Source organism: Hippopotamus amphibius, chromosome 11 (assembly GCF_030028045.1).
Source record: "Hippopotamus amphibius kiboko isolate mHipAmp2 chromosome 11, mHipAmp2.hap2, whole genome shotgun sequence".
NCBI lineage: Eukaryota > Metazoa > Chordata > Mammalia > Artiodactyla > Hippopotamidae > Hippopotamus > Hippopotamus amphibius.
The window spans coordinates 54,098,116-54,122,981 of record NC_080196.1 but is presented as its reverse complement, the minus strand read 5'-3'; the positions used below and the strand labels follow the sequence as shown (position 1 = coordinate 54,122,981).

The window sequence follows — 24,866 nt, the reverse complement described above, 5'->3', positions numbered from 1 at the left end:
CTCCCAGAGATTCTTTGTGCCTGGCCAGAGCTCCTTCCAGAAAACAGGTTGAGAATCCAGGATTTTCACTTGATGCCTTAAGCTGATGATAATGAGGAGGTGGGTGTGGGCGCAGCTTATAAACATAATGGCTTGATTTGTCCTGTCTCCCAGTTTAATAGTATGATTGTAAAAATTTTTTGCCTTTAAGTTAAAAATATGGTGTGAGAGAAGCTGATGGATGGATGTGTATCTTTATATACATGTGTCCTTCCTCTAGAAGAAAGTTAAATGGTGGAACAGATGAGAAGTTATGTTAAGAAATAGAGTGCCTGGATTCTTTTTGGGGAAAAAAAAAAAATCTATAATCATCCTTAGTTTGGAATATAGAACATTTTTCATGTCAGTTACTAAAAGTAACTACAGGGAACTTTTATCCAGAAAGAAATAACTACAAAAGTCTAGAAACCAGAAAGAAAAGTCACTTGTGTTCCATATTTTTAAGTAACTGATAGGACAGCAAGCTCCTATCAATAACTCATAAATTGACCCACTGTCTTGTACCTGCTTCAGGTACCATCCTTTGAAGTTATAACTTACATTTACAATGAAAATTCTGCACCCTCCCCACGCCTCTGAATCACAGGAGTGGAGCCTGGAGCAGGTCACATGGTGGGGGAGGCCTGGGGGCATGTATTCTCCTTGACCCAGTGGGAAATGTACACACAGTAATTACATTAGACCTACATTTTCAGGTAACCACAATTATTCGTTGCTGAACCATCCTGGGTTTGGCAAGGTGAGTGACATAAGTCATTAGGAATGAGAAACTTTTTTTTCTGCAATAGTCGTTATGTGTGTTTTTTGGGGAAAAGTTTTCAGACAGGTGAGAACAGACCAGGCGTGAATTTCCTTGCCGTCACGTCTGTGGTTGCCACCACGCTGAGAATGTCTCCCAGGTGTTGGTTGCTCTTTTCCCTGCAGATCATGTACGCCTCGCGGTCCAGGGACAGGGGGACTGCCCCGACCTTTTTCCAGAGGGATCAGTTCAGCCGCTTCCAGCCCACCTACCCCTATGTGCAGCATGAGATCGACCTCCCCCCGACCATCTCCCTGTCAGACGGGGAGGAGCCGCCTCCTTACCAGGGGCCCTGCACGCTGCAACTCAGGGACCCTGAACAGCAGATGGAACTCAACCGAGAGTCTGTGAGGGCCCCACCCAACCGAACCATATTTGACAGCGACTTAGTAGATGTGTCCGTATACAGTGGGGGCCCGTGCCCACCCAGCAGCAACTCGGGCATAAGCGCCAGCACCTGCAGCAGTAACAGGAGGATGGAGGGGCCACCCCCAGCCTACAGTGAGGTGATGGGTCACTGCCTGGGCACCGCACTCTTGCAGCCCCAGCACAGCAGTGCACACAGCGGAAGCAGGCTGCTGCTCCAGCGGGATGGGCTGCGGGGCACCAAGCTGCCCATCCATGGCAAGGACAGGAAGCCCAGGAACCTCGTCTGACCTGCACACACACCTGACTTGACAAAAGAAAGGAGGAGGGAGGCAGTGGCACTGCCCCTCCATCCAGCACAGAGAGTTCAGTAAAACAGAATGATTCCCTCTAGGGGCCTAGCCGCACACAGGCCAAAATAGTACAAACCTCCTCCAGTCTGGCCACAAACAGTCTTCATCTGGGGCAGTGATGGGACAAGGTGCGTTTTGGCAAAGGGTGGGCATGAGAACACAAAGGGGTGCTTTGAAGACACCATGAAATAAAACCCACAGAGGCATCTGACTTAATTATGAAAGCAGACACAGCAGAGGAAGAGGCCAGAATGGCCTGTTTTACAATTAACCGAATAGAGGAAAACATCATTACACATTATGGGGAAGAATCGCCAGTTTGCTCCCCTCCCCCCACCCCCCCAACTGTGGAACTTTTGTTTTAAAAATATGATTCTAAATTCCTGTTTCGTGTGCCAAGGTACAGAGTGGAGAAGTCCAGTGAATGCAAGGAGTTAGTCTGTGTTGTGATGCTGTGTTTTTAAAAGTTGCACTATCTTCATGTTTAAGATCATGAGGAAGCTTTACGTGAAATTCTGTGTTTTTTCATCTGTGGATTACAATTAGGCCCCATAATAACATCCCCCATAATCATGCAGGAAAGGGTGTTTGGGGAGGTAGTCTAACGGACGCCACTTGCTTACATTCATCAAGAAGGTCATCACACAGCAGTGAATGTGTCACCAAGGCACCCGGAGACTCTGGAAGGAGCAGAGGAAACTCCCGCATCTCTGGTGTGTCGAGTCCCTCCAGCCTCAGGCTGCGTGTTTTACACCTGCTTCTACACACCATGCAGTGCTGCTCTGGTCCTCCAGCAGTGCAGTTTCTGCAGTAATTTAGATTTTTTCACTGTAGCATGAAATATACTCAGATAATACACTATTTTATGCAATAAATTGTTTAAAATGCAAGGTGGTTATTTTTACTGTTGAAACACGTGACTTCAGTGTGTTCCCATGGTCTCTCCTTCCCTGGATAGTTGAGTTCAGGCCTGGACGGCTGGCCAGCAAGACTCAGCAGTGGCTCCTGTGTAGCCCGCCACCTCGGCATGTGCATGACGCTGGCTGTGGGTTCTCTGTGTGAAGCCCCTGGGATTGAGGAAGGGACGCATGTGGCCAAGCGTGGGAACCAGCACCTGGGAAGAATGCAGTGCTCAGATTACTCAGCCCTTGTAGTGGAGGCCCGAAGTGGGGAGAGCGACTCAGAGCGCAGGGTAAAAAGCACAACCTGCAGCTGAAGTCAGCTAGAAAACTAACAAATACTGTAGCATTCATTCTCACCTAAAATAAGTAACTTCCTTTTGCAGAAGCATCTGCCTTTGCTGCACCTGGGTGGGGGGCTTCTATGCAGCCCCTGCCTGCTCTCACAGGGGCCAAGGGCTGGAGGGACAACTGGGGACTCTGACCTGCAGTTCCCAGCATCTGCTGTCATGGCCTTCGAGGCGGCTGCCTGGCAAGGTGCCCTTGTGCTGCTCGCGGAGAGCTCCCAACCTCAGGTCCCGTCTGCTACTCCTTTCCCCTTGGTCGGTAGGTCCCTGGGTTTTGTTTGGTGGATTTCTTCATCTATTTCACAAAGAGCCACACAAATAGTCAATTTCTTAAAAGAAGAAAACAGTGGTCAATGATTGTCACTCATGCTTCAGACCCTGTTGGGCAGTGTGCACACTGAGGGCCGAGGCAGAAGCTCCAGCATGGGCAGAGCCCTGGGCTGCTGACCAGAGGACCTCTCCCCGCCCCCCAGGTCTGATGGCCTCGACCGCGAGCCTGTGTTTGAAGGAGGCTGGGACATGGCATGAGACTTCCCCTCGAGTTGCCAGTGAAGATGGGGAGGTGCCTGTCCTCCCCATTTTCAGGAGGATTATCAGTCAGGTGTCCCCTCAGGTGCAGAATGAGGAGGTTGGCTGACGGTGTCACCATTCCAAACCTCACCTGCACTTTTGGTAGAGTGGGTGAACACAAGATATAGTTCTAGCTCAAAATGGTGAGTTATGCTCAGAAACTTATAAATTCCTCAGTCACTTTGCAAGAACCTGAACATTTTACAGATGTCATGGTACTGGCAAAACAATTATTTAATTCAAATAGCTTTAACTGTTCTTCAAAACAGAGGTTGCTCCCTTTTGGCCACCCTATTAGATAACTGCCTCTAATGCAAACAGTTGTTTAAAGATGCAGACATATCAAACCATGACTTGAATGGTCTTTGAGGCTGGGCCTCTGTAATGAATTAGTTTAAAAACCAAGGTCATAAATTGAATTAGTAATCAATTCTCCTTCAATACTGGAAAAAGGTGATTTAGATCTCTGCTCTTCCAAAGGTTGTGGCTGGCCTGGTGTTGGAAAGAGATGTTGACTGTGAAGCTGCAGCTTGATCAGTGGGGCCTAAGGGTCCAGGTTAGAAACCAGAGGGTTAGGGGATTGGTGAGCAGTGGTGGAAGCCAGGCTCCATCGTCTCAGCGACTCCGTGGATATGAACACCAGGTACCTTGTGTCCCACTTACAGGAACAATCGTGTCTACTGGCTCTTTCAGAAAGCCTAGTGTTCCTCAGACACTGAGGCTGTCCTTTAGTACAAGAGATTTTGCTAAACAAATTATGCATTTATTGGCTTGGCCAAAAAGTTGATTCAGGGTTTTCCATGCCATTATGGAAAACCCTGAATGAACTTCTTGGCCAATCCAATACAAAATTCTATCTGTGACCAAAATGCTTGACAAACATACCCTATATCCTCCACACCACAAATACACTTGGACACAGCCCATAGAGAGCAGAGGAAAATGTGCGAAACTTAGGAAGGTTTGTCCTGAAGATGACATTTAAGTCCACTAATTGCAGCTGGGAGAGGAGGACACGGGCCAGCAGGAACCTGGGGGCCTTCTAAGGCCCAGCATAGGGACTGTGCTCCCGCTTCAGATTTTCCCTCTCTTCACCAGTATTTTATCAGGTGAAGACACTTTTTATCATAAGAGTGAGAAGGGATCAAAGGCAAGCACTTTTCAAAAGCCACTCAGATCTGGAAGAATCCATTCAAATCCCCACCCTCCTCAGAACCAGGGGCTGTATCCTGACAGGTGGGCCTGGATCTTACCTCCACCTGCTCTTCTGTCCAGGGAGTCCTTGCAGACACTGTCTGGGGCCACACACCCCTCCCAAGCAGCTTCCATCTGCTGCTGGCCACTAGGCTCCTGCGCTGATCAGTCTGGCTGTGAGGCAGCGGCTAGGGGCTGCTCCCCAAGCCTTGTGTTTACTGAGGCTGCTTCTTGAGGTCTGCTGCTTAGAACAGCAACATGTTGCTGTACCAATCATTTTTCTTAAAATTTCCAAAGCTGAGCAGTGTCTAGGAAGGGAAAACTGGTAAGGATACTTGTGCTGGGAATGGAGCCTTGTGGTGGCAGACCACCCCCACCCCACCCCCCAAACCTTGGTGGAGGAGCAGGGACCAGGCTCCCTTTCTGCACTGTTTCCTTAGTTACCACAACCTTGGCGAAGTGGAGATGCATTGGCAAGGCCCCCCACTGTGGGGATGCTGTGTGTCAAGGGCCCCAACAAACACAGACAAAAGACCTACTCTCACCCCTACCACAAATGGGTCCCAGCAGCTCACCTGAACTGCACGGATCCCATAGGAATCAGGGTTTCAGCTCAGCTTATTTTACTCCCCAACCGGTGCATCTTGCACAGTTTAAGTTCATATTCACGGCCAGGGTTAGATGGCCACTTGCTGTGCTGCCTTCAGGTTGACGCGGGGAGGGAAGCCTTGTGAGCAGTGCTGTCCTCAGTGTGTGTGGGGTGCTGGGGTGAGAGCTGTACAGAGATACAGATGAAGATCCACATCCCTCCCCAGAGCTCAGCATGGCGGTATTTTGTAAGAGCCCGAGGTGTCTCATGTTCTAACTTCAGCAGATACCAGAACCCAGCCCCCTATGTTCTGTCTCATTCACAACGGTGCTTTTGGTGTCTGCATGTGTTCATCTGTAAGGTGCTGTATACAACCTGAGTATATTATGCACATATCCTACCCAATGGGTAGAAAAAAATTTGCTAATGCTGCAATATAATGTACAGATACCAATTTTAACAGAAATGGCATAGAATTGGTGAATGCCTATGTGCTTTATTCTCTTTTATAAGGAAATTTGTGAATGGATGATGAGTACAGATAAAAGTCTATGTAGTTTATTTTCCTACTAAATTTCACTATTATAACACAAAGAAAACAAGTCTGAACAAGCAAGCACAGCCTATGAACAGCATATGTACAGCAATCAGAGTTGCATCTTTGTTGTGAAGACACTTAAGAAATAATTTTTTAAAATCCCAGTCTTTTGGGGTCACCAGATGCTTATTTTAATCCCTTCGATAATGCTCAGTTGGACCAGTATTAGTTACAGTTAGAAAAAATGTTGATTTTTCAACTTGCTTTATGAAAAAATATTCTATCTCATGTTGTAGAATGAAGAGGGTAGACCCAGTGAAGTGTATTTTTCACTACAACTGCAAAACGTAGGTCAGAGTGGGCACACTGGCCTACAGCAGGGGACTGTGCAGTCCAGATACATTTGTGACCATCTATCTCTGTGCCTTTTTGACAAACAGAAGCTGTGGAACCAATGAATGGACAGTAGTATTTGCAGGAAAAATAACTCACGACAAACCAGTCTACCTGAGAAGACCCCATTCTCAGAAAGATTTCTGGTATGTTCTAATTAGCAGATTGGCAGTCAGCCAGCTGACCAGTCTTACATCCTGTCCCTTCCTTTTGGTGTCTCCTAAACTAGGCTTTGCCATTGACCAGGGACCACATGACACCCTCTGAGGCAGTATCTACTTCCAACTCTGTCATTAGTGTCTGATGGTAACCTCTGCTTTTATCTTCAAATATTCTAATATGAAAAAAAGAAAAGCCTATGACAATGTTCACTAAAACCATGGATGAAATCGTGGGTGTAGACATCCTTCCCAGTGCTGTCCAGTTTGGTGAAATTCTGCCCATCGGATCCGTATTTCCAGTTTATTCCGTTGTCAGAGGATGTTAATTCTAATTAATTTCTTGTTTTTTTGTTCTGCAGTGTATGTTCTGATTTTGAAAATCACAACAGAATCATACTCTTATACTCCACAAAACAAGTACTGATTATCCTTAAACTGAAAACGCCTCTGCAGCTCTTGATGCTAATGGACCAAGGTCCGCCTTCTTTGATTGTGCTTTGCAAGGGCCACAAGAAGATGGGGATCTGGGTGTTCTGTCCCCCAGCCTCCGCTGTCTGCTCACTGCCAATGGCTATGGTCCTGGTGGTTCAGGTCAAGGGTAGAGGCTCCTCCTTGTCAGAAAAACTCCCCCAGGTTTTACCTCTTGGGAGGACTGCTGAGCACGAATGTCATCTGAGGATGTTCTAGATTCAGAGGCACTAAATTTATAACTACATCATGGCATCCTTTCTACAGGACTGATAGAGGCTTAAACTTCATTGTTAATGATACTGGTTCATCTTAATGTGCTTGCTGGTATATTGCTATTCTTCATTTTATGGTTTTCAAAAATCATTTTCTGGTGTAAAAGCTATTTTAAAATATGTACGATACTATTCATAGCATTTAGTACACTTAATTTTCACTGGGCTGCTTTATAATGAAAAAGTACAACTGTATCTGAACTTTTCAATAGTTGTTCACGTGAGCTATGATAATCCAAAGTCATTAAAGTCTTTTGTTAAACAGCCATTTGTGCTTACAGTTCAACATAACTCCTAGTTATACACAAAGAAAGATCTCCAGCTGTTGTGTATGCGTCTGTTTAACTGAGCGATGGTGATGCAGTTCTTAGACCCAAGGTCTGTAACCGCAATCTGTACTTTTAAAGGAAGATGTCGCTCTAAATGCTGTTATGAAATCAGTCTTTTCTGCTTGTTCTTAATGCTGTGTTCAAACCACAGCTCAAAATCATTAAAAATAATGTGATACACGTGTCTCCTGTTTTTTAAAAAAAATATTTCACAAAGCACATATGTGGGGGGGATGGACCTACATGTATTAAAAACCTGTCACAAACGATTCTCATGGTTCCCCAGGTAGCCATCCCATTCAGTTCTTATTCACCCTGACTTTTCAGAAATCATATTCTGCTATAAGAAACCCTGGCAGATCGCATCATACAGTTCTGGGTTATACATGCAACATTCAGGGATTGTCACCTGAGATGAGTGTCACCTTCAGGTTTCTGGACGCTGTCACAGACAAACTGGAGTCCACTCAGCCCAAAACAGGAATGAGACGTCTAATGAGAACTGTTCAGCAGACACCCTCAGAGGCTAAGGTCGTTGGCATCAGAGCTTTCCAGTTCGTGATGATGAAGCAAAAGGAGTCTAAGTTCTTCCTTCACTGAGAGATTAGAATGATTACCTCTAAGCTATACATAAGCATATGGATTCACAGATCACATGACTGTGAATGTACAAAACCTCACACAATCTACCAAACTACTAGAATAAGTGAGTTTAGGTTGGTTGCAGGAAATAAAATATTTTTGCATTTCCATATGTTAGTAATAAACTTTGGGAACAAATGAACTTTGGAAACTGAAATCTTAAAATACCATTTAAATATCTGCATGGGCCCCAAACTCTAGTTAAAACACCCTTTTTTATTTTTGGCCACACTGCGTGGCTTGCAAGATCTTAGTTCCCTGATCAAGCACTGAACCTGGGCCATGGCAGTGAAAGTGCCAAGTCCTAACCACTGGGCCACCAAGAAGCTCCTATACCACTCATTTTAGATTCTAAATTAATTTTTTAGGATTATTTTGGAAAGGGGATTAGAAAGGTATAAGGAGGAAAATAGCTATAAGAAAAGGTTTTCTTTCTCTCAAAACAGCAGTCACTGATAAATTACATTATGCTCTTGAATAAATTCTATAATTTCTTATTCAGCAGATATTTGAGAAATTTTAAAGAATATTCCCCAAACTTACATCCCTCAGTGAAAGTAAGACCAGTATAAACCTTCCTCACAGAAGGAGAGGAGATTCTGGGCTTGATTTCTATATGAGGTCGCCTGGTCACCGGGTCTAGGGTCTGGGTGTAGGGAGGTTACCTGGAGCTGCTCTGGAGGAGGCAGGAGATGGTCAGGGTGGGCCCACTGGTGTCCATCTGGGCAGCGGGGCTCAGTGTGGCGCTCAGAAACAATATGCTGCACTCTCAGAGGACAGGAGGCGGGACACTGACCTCCACCATTGGGGGCCTTCCCGCAGCCCTGGCTGTGCTCTGGGAAGGCTCTGAAGACTTCAGAAGAAGCCCCAGGCTGAAAACAGACAACAGGCCTGGAGGCTGCTGGTGACCCAGGAGCTGTTCATTGGGCTGGAGCTAAAGTGCCAGAGGCCAAGGAGTCCCTGTGGGCCCTTGAAAGCCCAGGCACCACCGGCTGGGGAGGGAGACGCCAAGGTCTGGACCCACCATTTTCTGCTCAGGCTACACTCAGCACAGGACACAACAGAGCCCAACACCTCCCTCCCCAGCAATGGGCTCCCTGCTGACCCATGTGGTACATGGGGAGCTCCCACTGCATTTCGGGGCCTGCACCAGACCCCAGACCCTGTTAGTCTCTGGCTTTCTTGGACTGATGTCTGTTCACTGGGTCGTTTGCAAAACAGCAGAACTGCCAACAGTTAAGCAGCCTCTTCAGGCATCCTCAGGGAGAACATCTAGAAAAATGGTGTGCATGAAGAAACCTCCAGAATCCTTCAGAGATCCACTCACAGTGGCCTTGGAACAAACACTTTTTCTGACTCTCCATGATGACACTTGCACATAACAGTTTATAACGAGCCTGTTACTTAAAACATCATAGTTAGACTTCTCTCATTGCACTGTGTTGATGTTTTGCTTTGAATGGATTCTAATTTAAATACATGTTTTAAAATAGCAGCCAAAAGGTAAAAGCTATGCATTTGTAAAGTTCATTGTTTTGATGCCATGTTTCTGTCCAGACTTTGGGCTTTTACCCTAATAATGCAAACTTCATTCACTCTACTTTACACACTCACTCTAAAAACTAAGAAGTGCAATAGCTACAGTTTTAGTCATTTGAACACAGCACAGGGGTAACTTAAATACAGACTTTCAAAAGGCTTTACCAGGAAGCAGCATATATACGTTTACACACACTTGTGTACAGTAGCTCCTATATAACTTAACCTGTTTACAAAGCATTTGCATCTATAGAGTTTACTGTGGTACTGCTACCAGGGTCTGGAAGCACCAAATACTCTAGCAGTCTACACTAGCAGACAGAGTAAGCATGCTTTCAAACCAAAATGCTGACTTTGACCTCTCCCACGTGGCAGGCCAGGGACCCATCCCCTTGGCCTGCCCTTGGCCCCACCTGAACCAGGCTGTGTCCATCACCCTGGCTTTGGTGGGGGACCCTGAGGTTCTGTTTGTGACATTTCCTGCTTACAGCTCAAGGGTAGCACAGGCTTTGGAGCCTACAGAACTGAGGGCTCAAGTATTAGCTCTATCTCAGGTTGTCTTTAAATGTCACACATACAACATGGGCACTTGTGGGAAGACTGGAGGGGTGTGCTTAACACACGCGGCCCCCACAGAGGGAGCTGTGTTGCTCAGCTCTTGCTTTCCAGATTTGCTCAATTCCAGCAGACTTGCAAACAGCACTCTGCTGTGGCATGCTCTCTATGCTAACACTACAGTAAAATGCCAGTGACAGAAATGGGCACCGCTCTTCATGCTGCAGCAGTTCGTGCCATGGGGGCTGGAGCACCCGTGTCAAGGCAGAGACAGAACCACCAGGCTCCAAACCTCCTCCCCACGGGTTTTAAGTAAAATACATCTGTTTCTTTCCTCATTACTCTAGATGTGGACAGTTTTTTTGGTTAACAAGCCACGTTGTGTGTGTGTGCTGGGGGGTGTTCTTACAACTTTAGTAATAAAATGTGAAAATCCGAAGAGAGAATAGTTTAAAACAATTTACCACCTTGCCCGCATTTTTTCCTTCTCTGGCTTCCTTTGTATGAGGGGCCTGATCTGAGAGCACTGTCACAAACTGAAGGAGGCCAGACGGACCCAAGACTCCCAGTGCCGGGATCCTGCACCATGTGTGCATCCTTTTCACCAATGCTGGCACACTCCTTTTTCTTCTGGAACCATCCACAAGCACATAGTCTTGCCTCACTGTCAAACTCCCATAAACCTCATGCACACGTTCTCCACTCCCAGAGAAGCCACCCTAACAGTTCTTAGGGATACACTGAACTTGCCCGTGAGAAAAGTTTCCACAAATGCCAGCTTCTGATGCTTCATATGTTCTACCGATCGACCCCAAGTAAATGGAAAATTCCAATCTGAGATGGTCCAACTGTCACAAATGCAGAAGCAGTAGGAAAAGCAAACTTACTTTCTTACCAAGGGGAGATGGAGTATTTTCTAAGGCCAAATCCTCTTTGGATAATAAATATCACTCTAAAAAAAGAATTAAAGGGGACTTCCCTGGTGGTTCAGTAATTACCTGGTCAAGGAATGAAGCCCACGCACCACAACCAGAGAGCCCATGTGCCACAACTAAGACCTGATGCAGCCAAAAAATAAACATTAAAAAAAAAGAAAGAATTAAAATTATGGAGTTAAAAGAAAAAAATAAGGGATGTCACCAAAATAACACAGAGAATGAGCAATATTTATAAATTGACTTCAGCTCCCAAAATTTTAAAACTTCTAAAGCAGAGTCTTATTTTACCTGAGTTCCTGGCATGAGAGGAAAGTACTGAACTGCAAGCTGAGATTTTACCGTCTGACCTGGCTCTCCTGCACATTTCTTCAACTACAAATACTGGCCTCAACATTCTGAAGTGACCCACTAGAGGCAGAACTGGGTTTATGACTGAGAACTTCTATTAATCTAAAATGCTTCCAAAACAATGCAGTTACAAAATCATCTAGATTTCTCAACAAAAGTTGCATTAGGTTTTGTGGACAATGTTTGATTGATATTTTCAACTTTTTTTGGAAAGTAACACGTCCCTTATTTCTAAACCAAAATAAGTGAGGAATGCAGTTACAACCTAGTGTATCTCCTGTCTCCTTTAGGAAGATGCTGATGGAGGACCATGGCAACCAAGCCCTGTTAACTCCACCTCCAGACCAAGCTAAAGGGTAGGGCGGTTGGTGTGTGAGGACTTTGCAAATCCTGCTTCCAGCACCCTTGCAAAGAGAAAACCCAAACAGCCACTATTCCTAGAGAAGTAAAGCAACAGCCACAATTAAGTTCCAAGATTGTATCCAAAGAAAATAAGACTCAAATTCAATAAAATACAAATTAGTCAACATGTGCTTCAAATCATTACAGAATCTCAAATCTTGTAATTAGAGGTGCATATAAGGTAACAGCTTAATATTTGTGTATACAGAGCAAATGCTGTATGTTCTTTCTTTAAAAAATAACAACCTAATTTAGTTTTAAGGCGTTAAAGCATCTGTTTTACCCTAATTAGATATTAGCTATATTTCATTTAGATTATATTAGATATATTTCATATACTTAAAAGTTACCTTATGAAATTATCCCAATGGAGTAAAAGGCTGACTTTCCAGGTACCTGATTAGAAAGTCAGGAAACACCTGCAAGCCTTCTGTCCTGCCCTTACTGAGGAGTGGGTTGTGACAGAACCACGCGCCGGTTACCCCAGAACAACCAGGCACACTAGCATGCAAACTCGCCTTATTCTTTTTCACTTCAAAGAGAGTTTTCTAACATTTAAAATGGTCAAAATTCAAGCAGGATAAGCTGTACAGAGGGATGGAGGGAGGCAGGGAGGGAGAGGGAAAGAACGGAGGAAAGATTCTATGCGATCCGCACTGTCAGGAAGAATGAGGGTTCACTGTGGCTGCACATGGAACATCTCTGACTTACCCTACAGCCTCTGCTCTTACAGACCACGTTGTCCCAAAGAAAATACAACGTGAAAGTGCTTTCTGTTTGTCTCACATTCCACGAGCACTCTTACCTGCAGAGATAAACCACAAGTGCTGAGTAGGACTCCAGGACTGCCTGTGCACTTCCCAAGACCACTGTCCAAGTTAGCGGAATAACTCATACTCTGCCCTGAAGGCTTATTAAGTCAAGGCACACTCTCTCAGCTGAGAGGATCATTCTTATCAAAACAGTCAGATAACTGCCACAAGATAATTATGATCTGTCATCATTACTGTTGGTGGCTACCAGTGATCTACAGGGAAGAATACAGCTTGATTTTCAAAGCCTAACCCTGAAGAAGCAAGACAATCCAAAACTTGCTTTGATAAGTTAAAATGAACCAGTTTGACATGGAAGGAAAAAAATCACAAACGAAAAAAACCTCAAAGAGGGAAAACTATTCCCAACTGGTGCAACTCAGCATTTCTCAAATTAAGTTACAAGCTGAAAATGCAGGACAAAGATCCTTCAAGAATCAGAAGGCCAGGCCAAAAATTCACGGCTGAAGATGCCTTCTCACCAAGTCTCTAAGGGAAAGAGAATTCTTGCCTCTACTGTTCCTTTGGGTCAGAGAGGCTGAATGGGTACTCCATAATATACAGATGGACGAAGAGAGACCAAACAAAGCTCCTGTGTGCAGAATGAATAATTAAAAGCACCCATCTCTGGTTCTGGATATTTCTGGTTCAGGCAGTTAAATTCCAAGGCGGTAGAGAGGCCCACACTTTATTTGAACACTTCTGTGCAACTCTGACCTCTAGGCCAATGTGACTGGACGCACTGTAGACCATAGCTCGGGAAAAGCCAATCAAGTAAGCTTCTAACACCAAAAACTATTTCAAACCAACACTGGTAACACTTAATCTACATGTATTTTTAGTTTCTTCTAAACTAACTCCATGTCTTCCCTATGGAGATTGAATTCTGAAAAACTGAAATAAATGAAGGTCCCCATTTTAAAAAATAAGCTGTAGCCAACTGAAGAAATATGTCTGTATTACCATGAAAACAAGTATTTTTCAGACAGACTCCTTTAATAATTCAGAAATGTGTCTCACACCGATGCATTTTATAAAAACGGTATCATCTCAAAGATATCAGGAAAGATGCACAGACTCTTTCTGACTCACTTGCTAAAACATTTTCTGTCCATTTCATTACCATCACCATATTCTACAGTCTTCTACAGTGGCTTTGTTCACAACATCTGAATTTGGGTAAGAAATCCTAAAGATGAACCAAATGGAAAGAACACAAGAGCTAGATTTGTCTAATGTGCAACTTGCTTCTTTTCTTCAAACACCTCTTCTGCCCAAACTGTAAAGATCTTTACAAAATTCCTGTAATTATCTTCTGAGGTCACTGAAATGAGACAGCCAATAGCTCCATTTCTTCCTGGAGCATAAAAGACTACAGTAACATCTTCCATCTGTAAATAAATGGAAGGCAGATTCTAGAACAAGCTGAAGATTATATTTGAAGGCACAGTTTTATTATTTTCACTAGCAGTAGGAAGGTGACCATAACACCATGTACTCTTTCTCCTTTGTTAGAATCTGCAAATAGCACCCTGTTGTATGCAAAATGTTGCTTCAGTAACAGACATCTTTTTGGTACTTTAAAAGGTTGGTTTTGCTATTTGTCTTGAATAAACAAAGTCTTTTTTACCTAATCTATTTTTCATTTCTATTGTTAATTCTCTGAGCAAACACTTTATCCATTTTACAGATGTGAACTCAGCCACGGCTCCGTCTTTACCTGCCAACAATCCTACTTAAACACAGACATGCACACCAGACACAGCAAGTCTAAGGCTTACTGTAAATGAAACGGGTCATGATATTTACCACACACACACCCTGGAAAATTTAACTTGATGCCCACCATGTGCTGCTGGCCTGCAAAGAATACTTCACACGCATATTCCAGGGGTCCCCCTTTTGGCTCTTTGTAGCTTCCCTTAAGGACTAGGTTAGGAAGATGAGAGCAACAGCATTTGACAAGATCAAATATTCCTGATACCAAATAATGACAAAATAACTTCTTACACCTGCAGAGAATGTTTCACTAGAGAATTTCAAAGCACTCCCTAGCGTCTCACTTTCTGTAACAGGACAAACACAACACAATTATGAAACTGGATGACAACAAATCTCAAATAGGCTGAACCAAAGGTGGAAACTCAGGATTATTAGTGCTTCCAATAATCCATAATTTATCCTCATTAGAAAACATGCCTTATACAACGTGAAAAGTAAAAAGAAAGTTTCATATAACACATGATTTTAAACCAGGCAGTCTCAGTGATTAAAAATAAACAAGAAATTTGTTAATATCTATCTTAGCATTTAATATACGTAAAGATGTGAATTATTTAATAAACATGCTAAATAAAACATGTTCACTGTTTCTGGATTTGAAAATGTGCTGTCTAACTTGAAATCACACGTTCAATCTGTATCAGGAGACAAACCATCCCGCCTGCTGAGGCCTGCTTGTGGCAGAGGAAGCTCTGCCCCCTCACCACTCCACCCACCCCCACAAAAAAAAAAAAGAGTCCAACCACAGCATATCCAATATAATGATCAGATGTATCAAATGTAACCATTTTTTTCCCTTTAAAGTATTCCCTAAATTTGGCCAAACTTAGTATTTAACACGAAAAGCCTGCTCTGCACAGCAGTGCTGCCTGTGGGACTATTTCTGGAGGTCCCTCTGGCATTCTTTCACCTTATCAGATCACTCACAACAAAGACAATCTAATCTAGAAAGAGGCCGTTACCTCTTTCAATTAAGAGGTTAGAACTGAAGTAAAGGCAGTTAGCGCAAAAGGAAACACAACACATCCTCAAATACACCCCCACAACTGTGGCAACTTTCACATCTGATGACTGAATTTCATTCCAAGCAAGTTTTAATGACAGCTTTGCTATTTAAAAAAATCAAGTAAAATGCTCAAGTAAGGATGTTTCAATGCAAGGGAAAAACTGCAGCTACAATCTTAAAACTTTACTCCATAATGGAATCAAGACCAACTCTGGCTGGTGGAGACCCAGTGGCAGGGACAGGAAGGTCCCATCCTCCCAAACCTGCACTGCTGAGAAGCACAAGCTCTAGGCACTGCTAAGGGTATCTGATCTCCACCATGAACTTAAGGTGTGATGATTTTCCCTTTTCCTCTGAGAAATCAGTTGGAGAGGACATGATACAGGAATAACAGTTTTACGTTCTGGGTGAGCAAGTGCTATAGCCACACAGATCTGCTTAAAAAATATGATTATGACAAGCTTCAGGTAAAAAAATCATTTTTAAAGGGTCAATTTTTCATTTACATATAACCAATACATCTTATTTGCACATATATGACTCAATTTTCATTCAGTTTTCTTTGTATGATGTCTGTCTATATTTTAACTGGTATGTAACCGTTATACACTGTCTTTATAGGAAGACTGAATATCCTCTTATTCACAGACAGTTCTGATGATAAGTTTGTCTCCACACTGAGAACTGAATATAGTTAAAACCTCAATGAACAATAAAGATGAAGACCTGGTGTTAAATCTGCATAGGGCCTTCAAGAGTCAGCAGCTGCAACTAAACATAAAGCAAGGATGACTCTAGACACGGAGCACTGCTTAATGCTGCTACTGACATGAAATACTTATACTGGGTTCATTTTTTCTTTTCAAAAAAACACTGATTTTTCTAGTGATATTTAACTTTAAAGTTATCTTAGTTCTTTAACCCTCAGAGAACTGCTATATTTAGGCTGTTAACCAAAAAAATCAAGAGCATGTACCTTTGTCCACAGTCTCCAAGGGTTAAAGTACAGGGACTGTCTATAACCTGGTATATAAGGCACACTATTCCACTTTTTTCTTAAGAGAAACCTTCCCTTTAGTTTCTTGCAGTTTTTCAGTGAGCCTGTCCTTTGTCTCCTCCATTTTCTCCGTGAGGAGTTCCTTTGTCTCCTCCATCCTGTCCTGCAGATACTCCTTCACAGGAGGCGGCGTTGACATGTAGCCGTGGCTGCGCAGATATTTCACCGTGAAGGAGGTACCCCCCAGGGTCACAGCGTACCGTGCGGGCGTTGCAATCTGCACGAAAACAAAACGGGCAGATCACTACTGATTATAACTGTTGTCTTAAGCAAAAACAGCGTGAAATTAAAATTCTTGTTAATAACCAAACTATCAATTATTTTATTGCTTCACGAGGCCAACACTGTTACATTCTATATGGTTTTCCCTTCTAACATTCCGTAAGTATTTGTCACCTAAGCACTGATCCAGGATTTGAGAACGTTCACAATGGCAGCGCCAAAGTTCTGTACCCAAGTACTAGTGAACCTGGGGGGCAGGCTCACTGGGAACCAGAGGGAGGGCTCAGGACCCTCCTGAAAACAGAGACACATGCATTTCCATTCCTTGGAAACCCTGCCGACCTGCACACACTGTACATCTAAACTGGAACCAAAAACTGAGGGGCAAGCACAGGCCAAATGTCTGTTCTTTACAGAGTTTAGTTTCACTTCCAAATCTCTTTTCTTTGACTTCTCCAGGTTTTACGCTATTTTCTCATTACAGTCCATGCTGGGCCTGGAATCCCAACCAGGAACTTTCATGAGGCAAAAAAATGGTAAAATGGCACACATATAGGACATGTGTACACATCAAGTGACCAGAGGTTTAAGGTCCCAAACTAACTAGTAGACGAACTGGCACAAAGGGAGAATTCTAAGAGCAGAGGCTGCATCACATTCTGAGGCAAGAAACCTCAGTGTCTGCTACTCTACCTGAGAAACCAGATTACAGAAACCAAACACCCAGGAGGACTCTTCACACCTCCCTCCTGGCACAGGAATGTGAGCAGAGCCACTGTTGACACCAGCCCACCTGCGTGCCAGCCTCGTGTTTCAATTTCAAGCAGACAAACAGGCACTGAGGACTGATGTGCCCCCAGAGCACAACACAGGCACAGTGGAGGCACAGAGAAAGAAGACCTAACTCTGCATTCCTAGGCGCTCATGATCAAAGACAACAGACATTTAAAAAAGACCTAACACAAACTGTGAAATGAAAGCATGGGATAAGGCACAGTTATAATCAGAGAAATGGTTTAAACCATCATGACAGTTGGATTTAGTAAGGTTAAATTACATACACTGTAACTAAAAGCTTGATAATTTATGAATTTAGTAAGTTTTAATGTTGAAAACCTCAGCAATTAAACTTTAGCCCTCTAGTCAAAATTATCGTATAAGAAAAAATCTCCAATATTTCAGAGGATTTTAATGAGGATAACAGAATAAAACATTACTTTTGAGTACTACTATAAACCCATAATTCTAAGTATTCTTATAACAGAAGTAAAATAAATTAACATCTAGTTTCCCAATGCCTTCTACCTGTATTCTTACTATAAAGCTACAAAGAACCTCATAATTTTTTGTCAACTGAGAAAATTAGATTAATACAGCTGAATTCTGCAATTTACAGTGAGTCTTCTCTTCCAAAATAAAGACCAATAAGTGTAAAAACTATCTATTTACAAAGATGTCATTGTCTGAATCCAGACAACAGTTGTAAAGACAATGAACTCCAAAATAAAACATACTAAGTCTAAGGTTTATCACATAAAACAATTTGATTAAACCTTACTATTGTACTTTTTAGGAAGATGAAGTATTATAGACAGTAAAATAAATGTTAAATTTCACTAACATGTCAGGTAGCATGTGGATCTCTGAATAAGGAAAATTAATGTATTATCAATAGGAGAAATGTCACAGAGAAGACCTGTTCGCTAGAAATTCAGAAGTCTCACATCTGTCTCATCACAGCAGGTTATGGACCACCTACCTATTAAGGCACTGCTTCCTAAACCCAACATTTTATTTACCCTTAAAAACTGTAAACTTTACTTTTAGTCATTAGACATATAAGAGATGCAATACAGTATTTTAAGTTACAAAGGTAACCCTGGGATCGAGCACAGCGTGTTATGCAGGTTCAGTGTGAGGAGTCATCTACAGCAGTACCTACCTTAAACAAGGCATATGCTGTTAGTGCATTTCCGCTCTGGGAATTTTTCAGAATGTTTACTACGCTGTCAGGTAACCCAATAAGTTCTAGAAAAGGAACGACATTCACTCCTCTGAGAAAGAAACAGAAAGTAATTTATATATGTATATATATATATAAACTTTTGGGGATATTTTCAAAAGAGTATCTGAAAACATCAAAACCAAATTCTGTTTAAAAGTCAATTCTGTACCATCAAGCACTCTAATTTCATTCTAACAGAACAACATGTGCATGAACACCAGCGTCCTGCTGTGTCTCACTGTTCAGGGCTTCTGCTCGTAGACATCCCTAATTAGCACACTGAGAAAAATAAGAATCATTTATCAGAGAAAAATTAATAGCATTAAGTAACCTAAGAGAAAAGGATCAGAATCATTCACCTGATCTTACAATCTTTAGTTCCTTAGAATGATCCAACTCAGAGTTTAAGACTTAAGATTTTTACCTCTAAAATTACACATCAAACTATACTATTACTGTAAAAGCAAGTGATATTATAACATCACTTACTGTGTTATTATGCAAAGAATAAATGATTCTATGGGCTTGATGAAAACTTCAATTATTCTAAAAAGATGCTTCTATTCTATTATCAGACTTAAAAGGCACGTGAAGAAGCAACTACCATAAATTGCAACAAATTTTTGAAGGGAGGGAGAGAAGGCAGAAAAAGTCTCTAACTAGTCAGCCTTGATTTCTCTTTAGTTTCCCTGGGTGTCAAGTTTGCCATACAGGCACACTAGTGCTCTCCTGCTCCCTCCCTCACTGTTTGTAGTTTTGCAGATGTTGTGAGTCTTTACCCTAAATCACAACAAGGTTCTTGTTCTCTGCTTCTTCTTTATAAACATAATATAGTCATCACAGCCAGGAAACTTAACAAACAGGATGGTATATGGTTAATACAACAGTATGTTATTCAGTGTTAAAATTCCATGAATTGTCCCATGTCCCTTGTCACTATCTTGTCATGTCTTCCAGTTTTTCTACAGAAGTGCTGCCCAGCAATTTCTTTTGAGGAGGAAGGCAGGATGTCTTTTTTGATGCTGAGATTTTTGAAGCTCCCAGGCCAGTTGTGTGGTAGAACAAGCCCTTCATTTGGATTTGTCTGATTGTTTCCTCATGATTAGATTTGGGGTAACCGTTTTCTGATAGGAAAGCTGCAGAGTTAATTTTGTGTCTGTCTCATCACTGGTGTGAGTCTGACCTGTGGTTAAGGCTGGGTCCACAGGTTGCTCCTCTGCACAAGTACTCTTTCTCTTTGTAATTAGGAAAGCTAACTGCCTGGATCCATTATTATTACAGTGGTTGTAATTTCCTAGTTTATTTTTATTTTTTAAAATTTATTCATTTATTGGCTGCATTGGATCTTCATTGCCGTGCACAGGCTTTCTCCAGTTGCAGTGAGTGGGGGCTACCCTTCGCTGTGATGTGTGGGCTTCTCATTGCGGTGGCTTCTCTTGCTGCAGAGCACGGGCTCTAGGCGCGTGTGCTTCAATAGTTGTGGCACATGGACTCAACAGTTGTGGCTCACAGGCTCTAGAGCACAGGCTCAGTAGCTGTGGTGCATGGGCTTAGCTGCTCCGCGGCATGTGGGATCTTCCCAGCCCAGGGATGGAACCCGTGTCCCCTGCACTGGCAGGCAGATTCTTAACCACTGCACTACCAGGGAAGCCCTCCTAGTTTATTTTTAATAATAAAAAATAATTTGGTTAACTGGGTAAAAGCTGTCCCTCTCTGATTTCAGTGTAACACTAGGAGATCAGAGACTACTCTCAATAGATAGGGATGATCATCATCAAGAATGACTGGCCATGTGCACAAGGGGAAGCCAGGTAACTGAAGGAAACTTTTAAAGAGTTAAATTTAAAAATCAACTACAAGTCCAATTTGGTTTCTTTTATCTCCACCCTCATTTGCTTTTCAAATCTCTTAAAGAAGAGAATCCCACTGAAGCAAGACTTAGTACTACAAAGATTTAGCTATTCTGTGGATCTAATCAAGTCACTAGCTACAATAACATCCTATCATAACATGTTAATTGCATCTTCTGGTACCAATACAATTACCAAATTATTTCATTAATCATTACTTAGTTCAGACTAAGCTAACTATGTAAAATCTACATATTTAACGGCAATCATGCAAGGGGAAAAAGATAAACATTTGGCTAAATATAAAATAAAACCGAGTGATTAAAAAAACAAAACCACATTTATAGAGACATGGATGGACCTAGAGACTGTCACAGAGAGTGAAGTAAGTCAGAAAGAGAAAAACAAATATCGTATATTAAGCATATATGCGGAATATAGAAAAATGGTACAGTTTGCAAGGCAGAAATAGAGACACAGATGTAGAGAACAAACATATGGACACCAAGGGAGGAAAGCGGTGGCGGGGGTGAACTGGGAGATTGGGATTGCCATATATACATTACTCATAAGAAAAAAAAAATCAAATTATACACTTTAAATATATACAGTTTACTGTATGTCAAAAAAAAGTATAGTACACTTCTGTATGTTACAGACTCAACAATACAACTACATACATGTTCCTTTACATTTTCAGGATTAAAAAAAAAAAGAAAAAAAACTATCATGAAAACAAACAATGACCTCAGACATCTTGTACAAGTATCCTGTAAAATAAAGAAGCAAGCACCAGGTCTCACTTTTTTTTAAACTATTGATTTGATGACTTAACTTTTTAAAAAATAACTTTCATTTCCTTTGGAATTACTAAATACGAAGCATTAAGGAGGGTCTGATCCAAATAGTAATATCCACTTTCGTCACATTTTACACTGAAGTTCCCTTAGCCTGACAGAAACCTGTGCTTCACAAACCGCCAGCTTTATGGATGTTCGCAAATGATGCAAAAGTACATTCACAGTGTGGATGAAGTGCAGTGAAAACCAGTTGGGATTGTGCCTCAGAGCGGACCGGTAACTTTAGAAACCTGAGGCCCAAACATGAGGCACCTAAACGTAGAGACAAAACCATCATCACAGACTGTCATTTGACCAAACAGAGCACTTCTCATTAGAAGATGAAAGATCTCTGCAAACTTTTCCAGCAAGAAGCAGCAACAAAGCTTAGTTTCAAATAAAATCTATAGGCATGCACAATTTAGATCTCCCTGAAATAAAATGTTTCAAAAGCCTGAGATCTTTATCACTGAGTTAACTAAAACACAGAATGGCATTTTGCTCTGTGGTGCTGAGAGGCAGTAATGCTAGTTGTCCTTCAAGTTACAAACCGTGTTCTCCCCTTTCTTTTAATAGTAAGTAGGCAACAAGCAAATAACAGAACTTTTTCCAGCTAAAACCAAATAAAATAAATCCAGTCTCTGGTCAGTTGAACTGAAAACCTGTATTTAACACAATCAACTCCAACATTACAATAAAATCACCTCAAAGTGAAAGTTACAGTGCCATTCAAATATACACTAATATTTTTTAAGTATCACTTCCCTTAGAACAAATCAACTTGCAATTTCTCAAGCATTGAGGATTTAACAAAACATTAGGGACTATTCTGGAAACCAACACATCCTACCTAATATAACTTAGCTATGTGATGCTGTAACAGAACTGGACCAGTGGTCATGGCTGGGCAGTTAAGCTGGGTCTAGCAACCAAATTTCCAGGCCGACAAAGAGCCAAAGGCAGGTAGTGACAGATAAAGGCTATGACCATAACGTGGACAGCTGCACCACATTTATACACAGGCATTCACAGAAACAGAGGAGGAAAGAAGAAACCAAGAAAGGTGCACTCCACAGGGGACGGCAGAAGGTCACCACAACTGCATCAGTGTAGACAGCACTGAAAACATTCTAAGTCTTTATCACTAGGTTATTTGAGGGTCTGCTTTTTTGATTACAGAACTTTTCCTGAAGGCAAGGAAAAGTAAATAGAACAAAAGTACTCTTTTTAATAGTCCAAATAAGAATCTCATATTCAATTAATTAAAAACTTAAAGATTTCTCCCCCAGGAGGCTGAATGCAACCTATGGAAGGCAAAAGAAACATGGAAGAAACTCACCATCATCCACAATACTGAATCAAAAATCCTCAATGGCTCAAAAGGGAAAATTCAATACGTAGAAAACCATTCTTAAAAGAAGAACTGAATGTCTGTGAAATTTTTATGCAAAACTGTACATTTTAGGCTGTTAAAAAACCAAAGGCAATTCTGAAGATTTTTATAAATATTACACATATCTAGAAAATGTCATTAATAAACAAAAAGATAATTCCATAAAATGCACATACGACCATCTCTGCAAAGAAATGAACAATTCTTAAAGAAAATAATGAATCATAATGAAGAAGAAAATACCTGAATAACAAGAACACAACGGAGAGAAAGATACGAAAAGAATCAGAACAGCAGCAATTACACAAAGTTAAAAAAAATCCTTTTATTCAATAGAACTTTTGTAAAGAAACATTTCTAATCCTGTGTTTCCCAAAAGTAAGAAGTCTCCAATCCATCATCTTTTTAATTTAGTAAATGATAAACTTTTTCCAATGAGTGAGCTTTATATTAAAATATTTAATACCTCAATATCAAACCATTAAATATAACCGAAAACTGAAAATGAGTGGACTTTTGGAAAGTATAAAATAATTCTAAACCCATTAGGAGAGTTTATGAAAACATCAAAGTGGTCTTCACTGTGCATCTCATCACCTGCAAGATGGTGAGCACAATGCTCCTAGGTCACACCCAGGCCACAGCGAGAAAAACCACACGAGCACTCAGGTGACAGGGACATGCCGGCACACTCAGTTCTGCTGGTGGCAGAAACAAACTGGAAATCAATGGGAATCTGTTTTCTACGTGTACTCCTGCTCCTAAAACAGTGTGAATAATACAACTCATCTTAAAAGAAAGAAACAGTATTTAACCACAAAGGTACATTTAGAAAGTCCATGTTTTATAATACCTGGAGGCTAGGCCCGCTAAATTAACTTTAAAAAACATTTATTTGATTTTGGTAAAAAATACCTAACATGAGCTGCAACCTCTTAACAAAATTTTAAGTGCACAACAAGCCAACTTCTGATTAGAACAAAAGACCTTACCTTGACATTCATCAGATGTAACATTAAAACATAAGTCTGTCATTTGTTCATTTTTGTGTCTACAACAAATACAAGCCAGGCTTTGCAAAAATCTTACTGATTTCCAACCAAAATCATACACATGGCAAAATAAGTTATCTTTTCATGTTGATGAACACTTTAAGAAATACATAAGTACAAAACTAACTCATGGTGCTGCCAAATCTCCGGAATCTGTGATTTTATTTCTGTGCTATCCTAGATGTTGATGGGACATGAGTATAGTGATTAGGGTTTGAAATCAGATTTGGAGTTATTTTGGGAAAAACTAAGTTATTTTGACTTATTCTTGCTTAATCTGTTTTCTCATTGATAAAATGGGAATAACTGTACTACTTGCTTCACACAGCTGCTGTGAGAATTAAATGAGATGATACAGTTATAAAAATTTTAGTGTAATACCTGCTGTACACAGTAAGCAAATGTAAGCTGCTGTTATTAAAATGTGGAAAACTGCTATGAAAAATCATCATCCTTTATCAACTGAAGACATCACAGCATTTAAAAAACTACCTAAAGGCTTTCATTAGTACAATTAAGATTAACATTCTGATAAAACAGGGAAAGGTGTTCAATCAAGCAACAACTTACTTGATGGCTGCGTAATAAAACGTTCCAAACCAAATACCAGAAGTTATTAGATGCACTGGAATCAAGACTTTTCCATATTGTCTAAATGTTTTCTTAAATCGTTGATAAAGACTAATTGATCTGTCTTGTAAAGGATCAGGTTCTTCCTTTTTTTCGGAGGGAGTTCCTGGGGGTGTGGCATTGGATGACAGAACCCTCCTGGGTAAGACATCCTGTTCCCACTGTTTATGGCGAAAGACCCCTGGCTGAGGTGGATGAGAAATGAAAGGCTTCCTTTCCTTTGCAACACACTGGGCAGCAGGTAAGTGCAGCCATTGTTTCTGAGGGCACTGTACCAAAACCACTCTGGATTCCGAGGTATACAAAAGTAATGGTGCCTTTATGTTTTGACAGTGTCCCAAAAGACCGGCTTTATGTGGTTCTGTGCGTGTCCTATGTGCCAGTCGGAATACAGTCTTTGGTATGTTCCATTGCATTTTGAAGAACGGAGATTGATGGACTTCAGCTTCTACAGAGGCTAGATTAGAAAAAATT

General features: G+C 41.6%; 2 protein-coding genes across 24 annotated transcripts in view; one reads left to right on the top strand and one right to left on the bottom strand.

Annotated features, from left to right (window-relative positions):
- LDLRAD4 (low density lipoprotein receptor class A domain containing 4) overlaps positions 1 to 1,494 on the top strand; it is a 291,731-nt gene extending 290,237 nt beyond the window's left edge. For all 14 annotated transcript variants that reach the window (XM_057698964.1, XM_057698962.1, XM_057698959.1 and 11 more), the window contains one exon: positions 964 to 1,494. In XM_057698964.1, the coding sequence (XP_057554947.1) occupies positions 964 to 1,494 (531 nt within the window). The remainder of the gene's footprint in view (positions 1 to 963) is intronic.
- On the bottom strand, positions 1,339 to 24,866 carry FAM210A (family with sequence similarity 210 member A). 10 transcript variants are annotated; one of them, XM_057698979.1, is made up of 9 exons: positions 24,333 to 24,866; positions 18,566 to 18,677; positions 16,321 to 16,618; positions 7,730 to 12,549; positions 5,143 to 5,342; positions 4,627 to 4,875; positions 2,942 to 3,098; positions 2,463 to 2,671; positions 1,339 to 2,362 (listed from the first exon to the last, which is right to left on the bottom strand). In XM_057698979.1, exons 1-3 carry the CDS (start codon positions 24,806 to 24,808, stop codon positions 16,385 to 16,387), a joined length of 822 nt encoding a protein of 273 aa, XP_057554962.1. In that variant the 5' UTR covers positions 24,809 to 24,866; the 3' UTR covers positions 1,339 to 2,362; positions 2,463 to 2,671; positions 2,942 to 3,098; positions 4,627 to 4,875; positions 5,143 to 5,342; positions 7,730 to 12,549; positions 16,321 to 16,384. The 10 variants fall into 10 exon arrangements, with proteins under 10 accessions (XP_057554962.1, XP_057554964.1, XP_057554965.1 ...); XM_057698981.1 differs by having other exon boundaries at positions 7,730 to 7,916; XM_057698982.1 differs by having other exon boundaries at positions 7,730 to 7,911.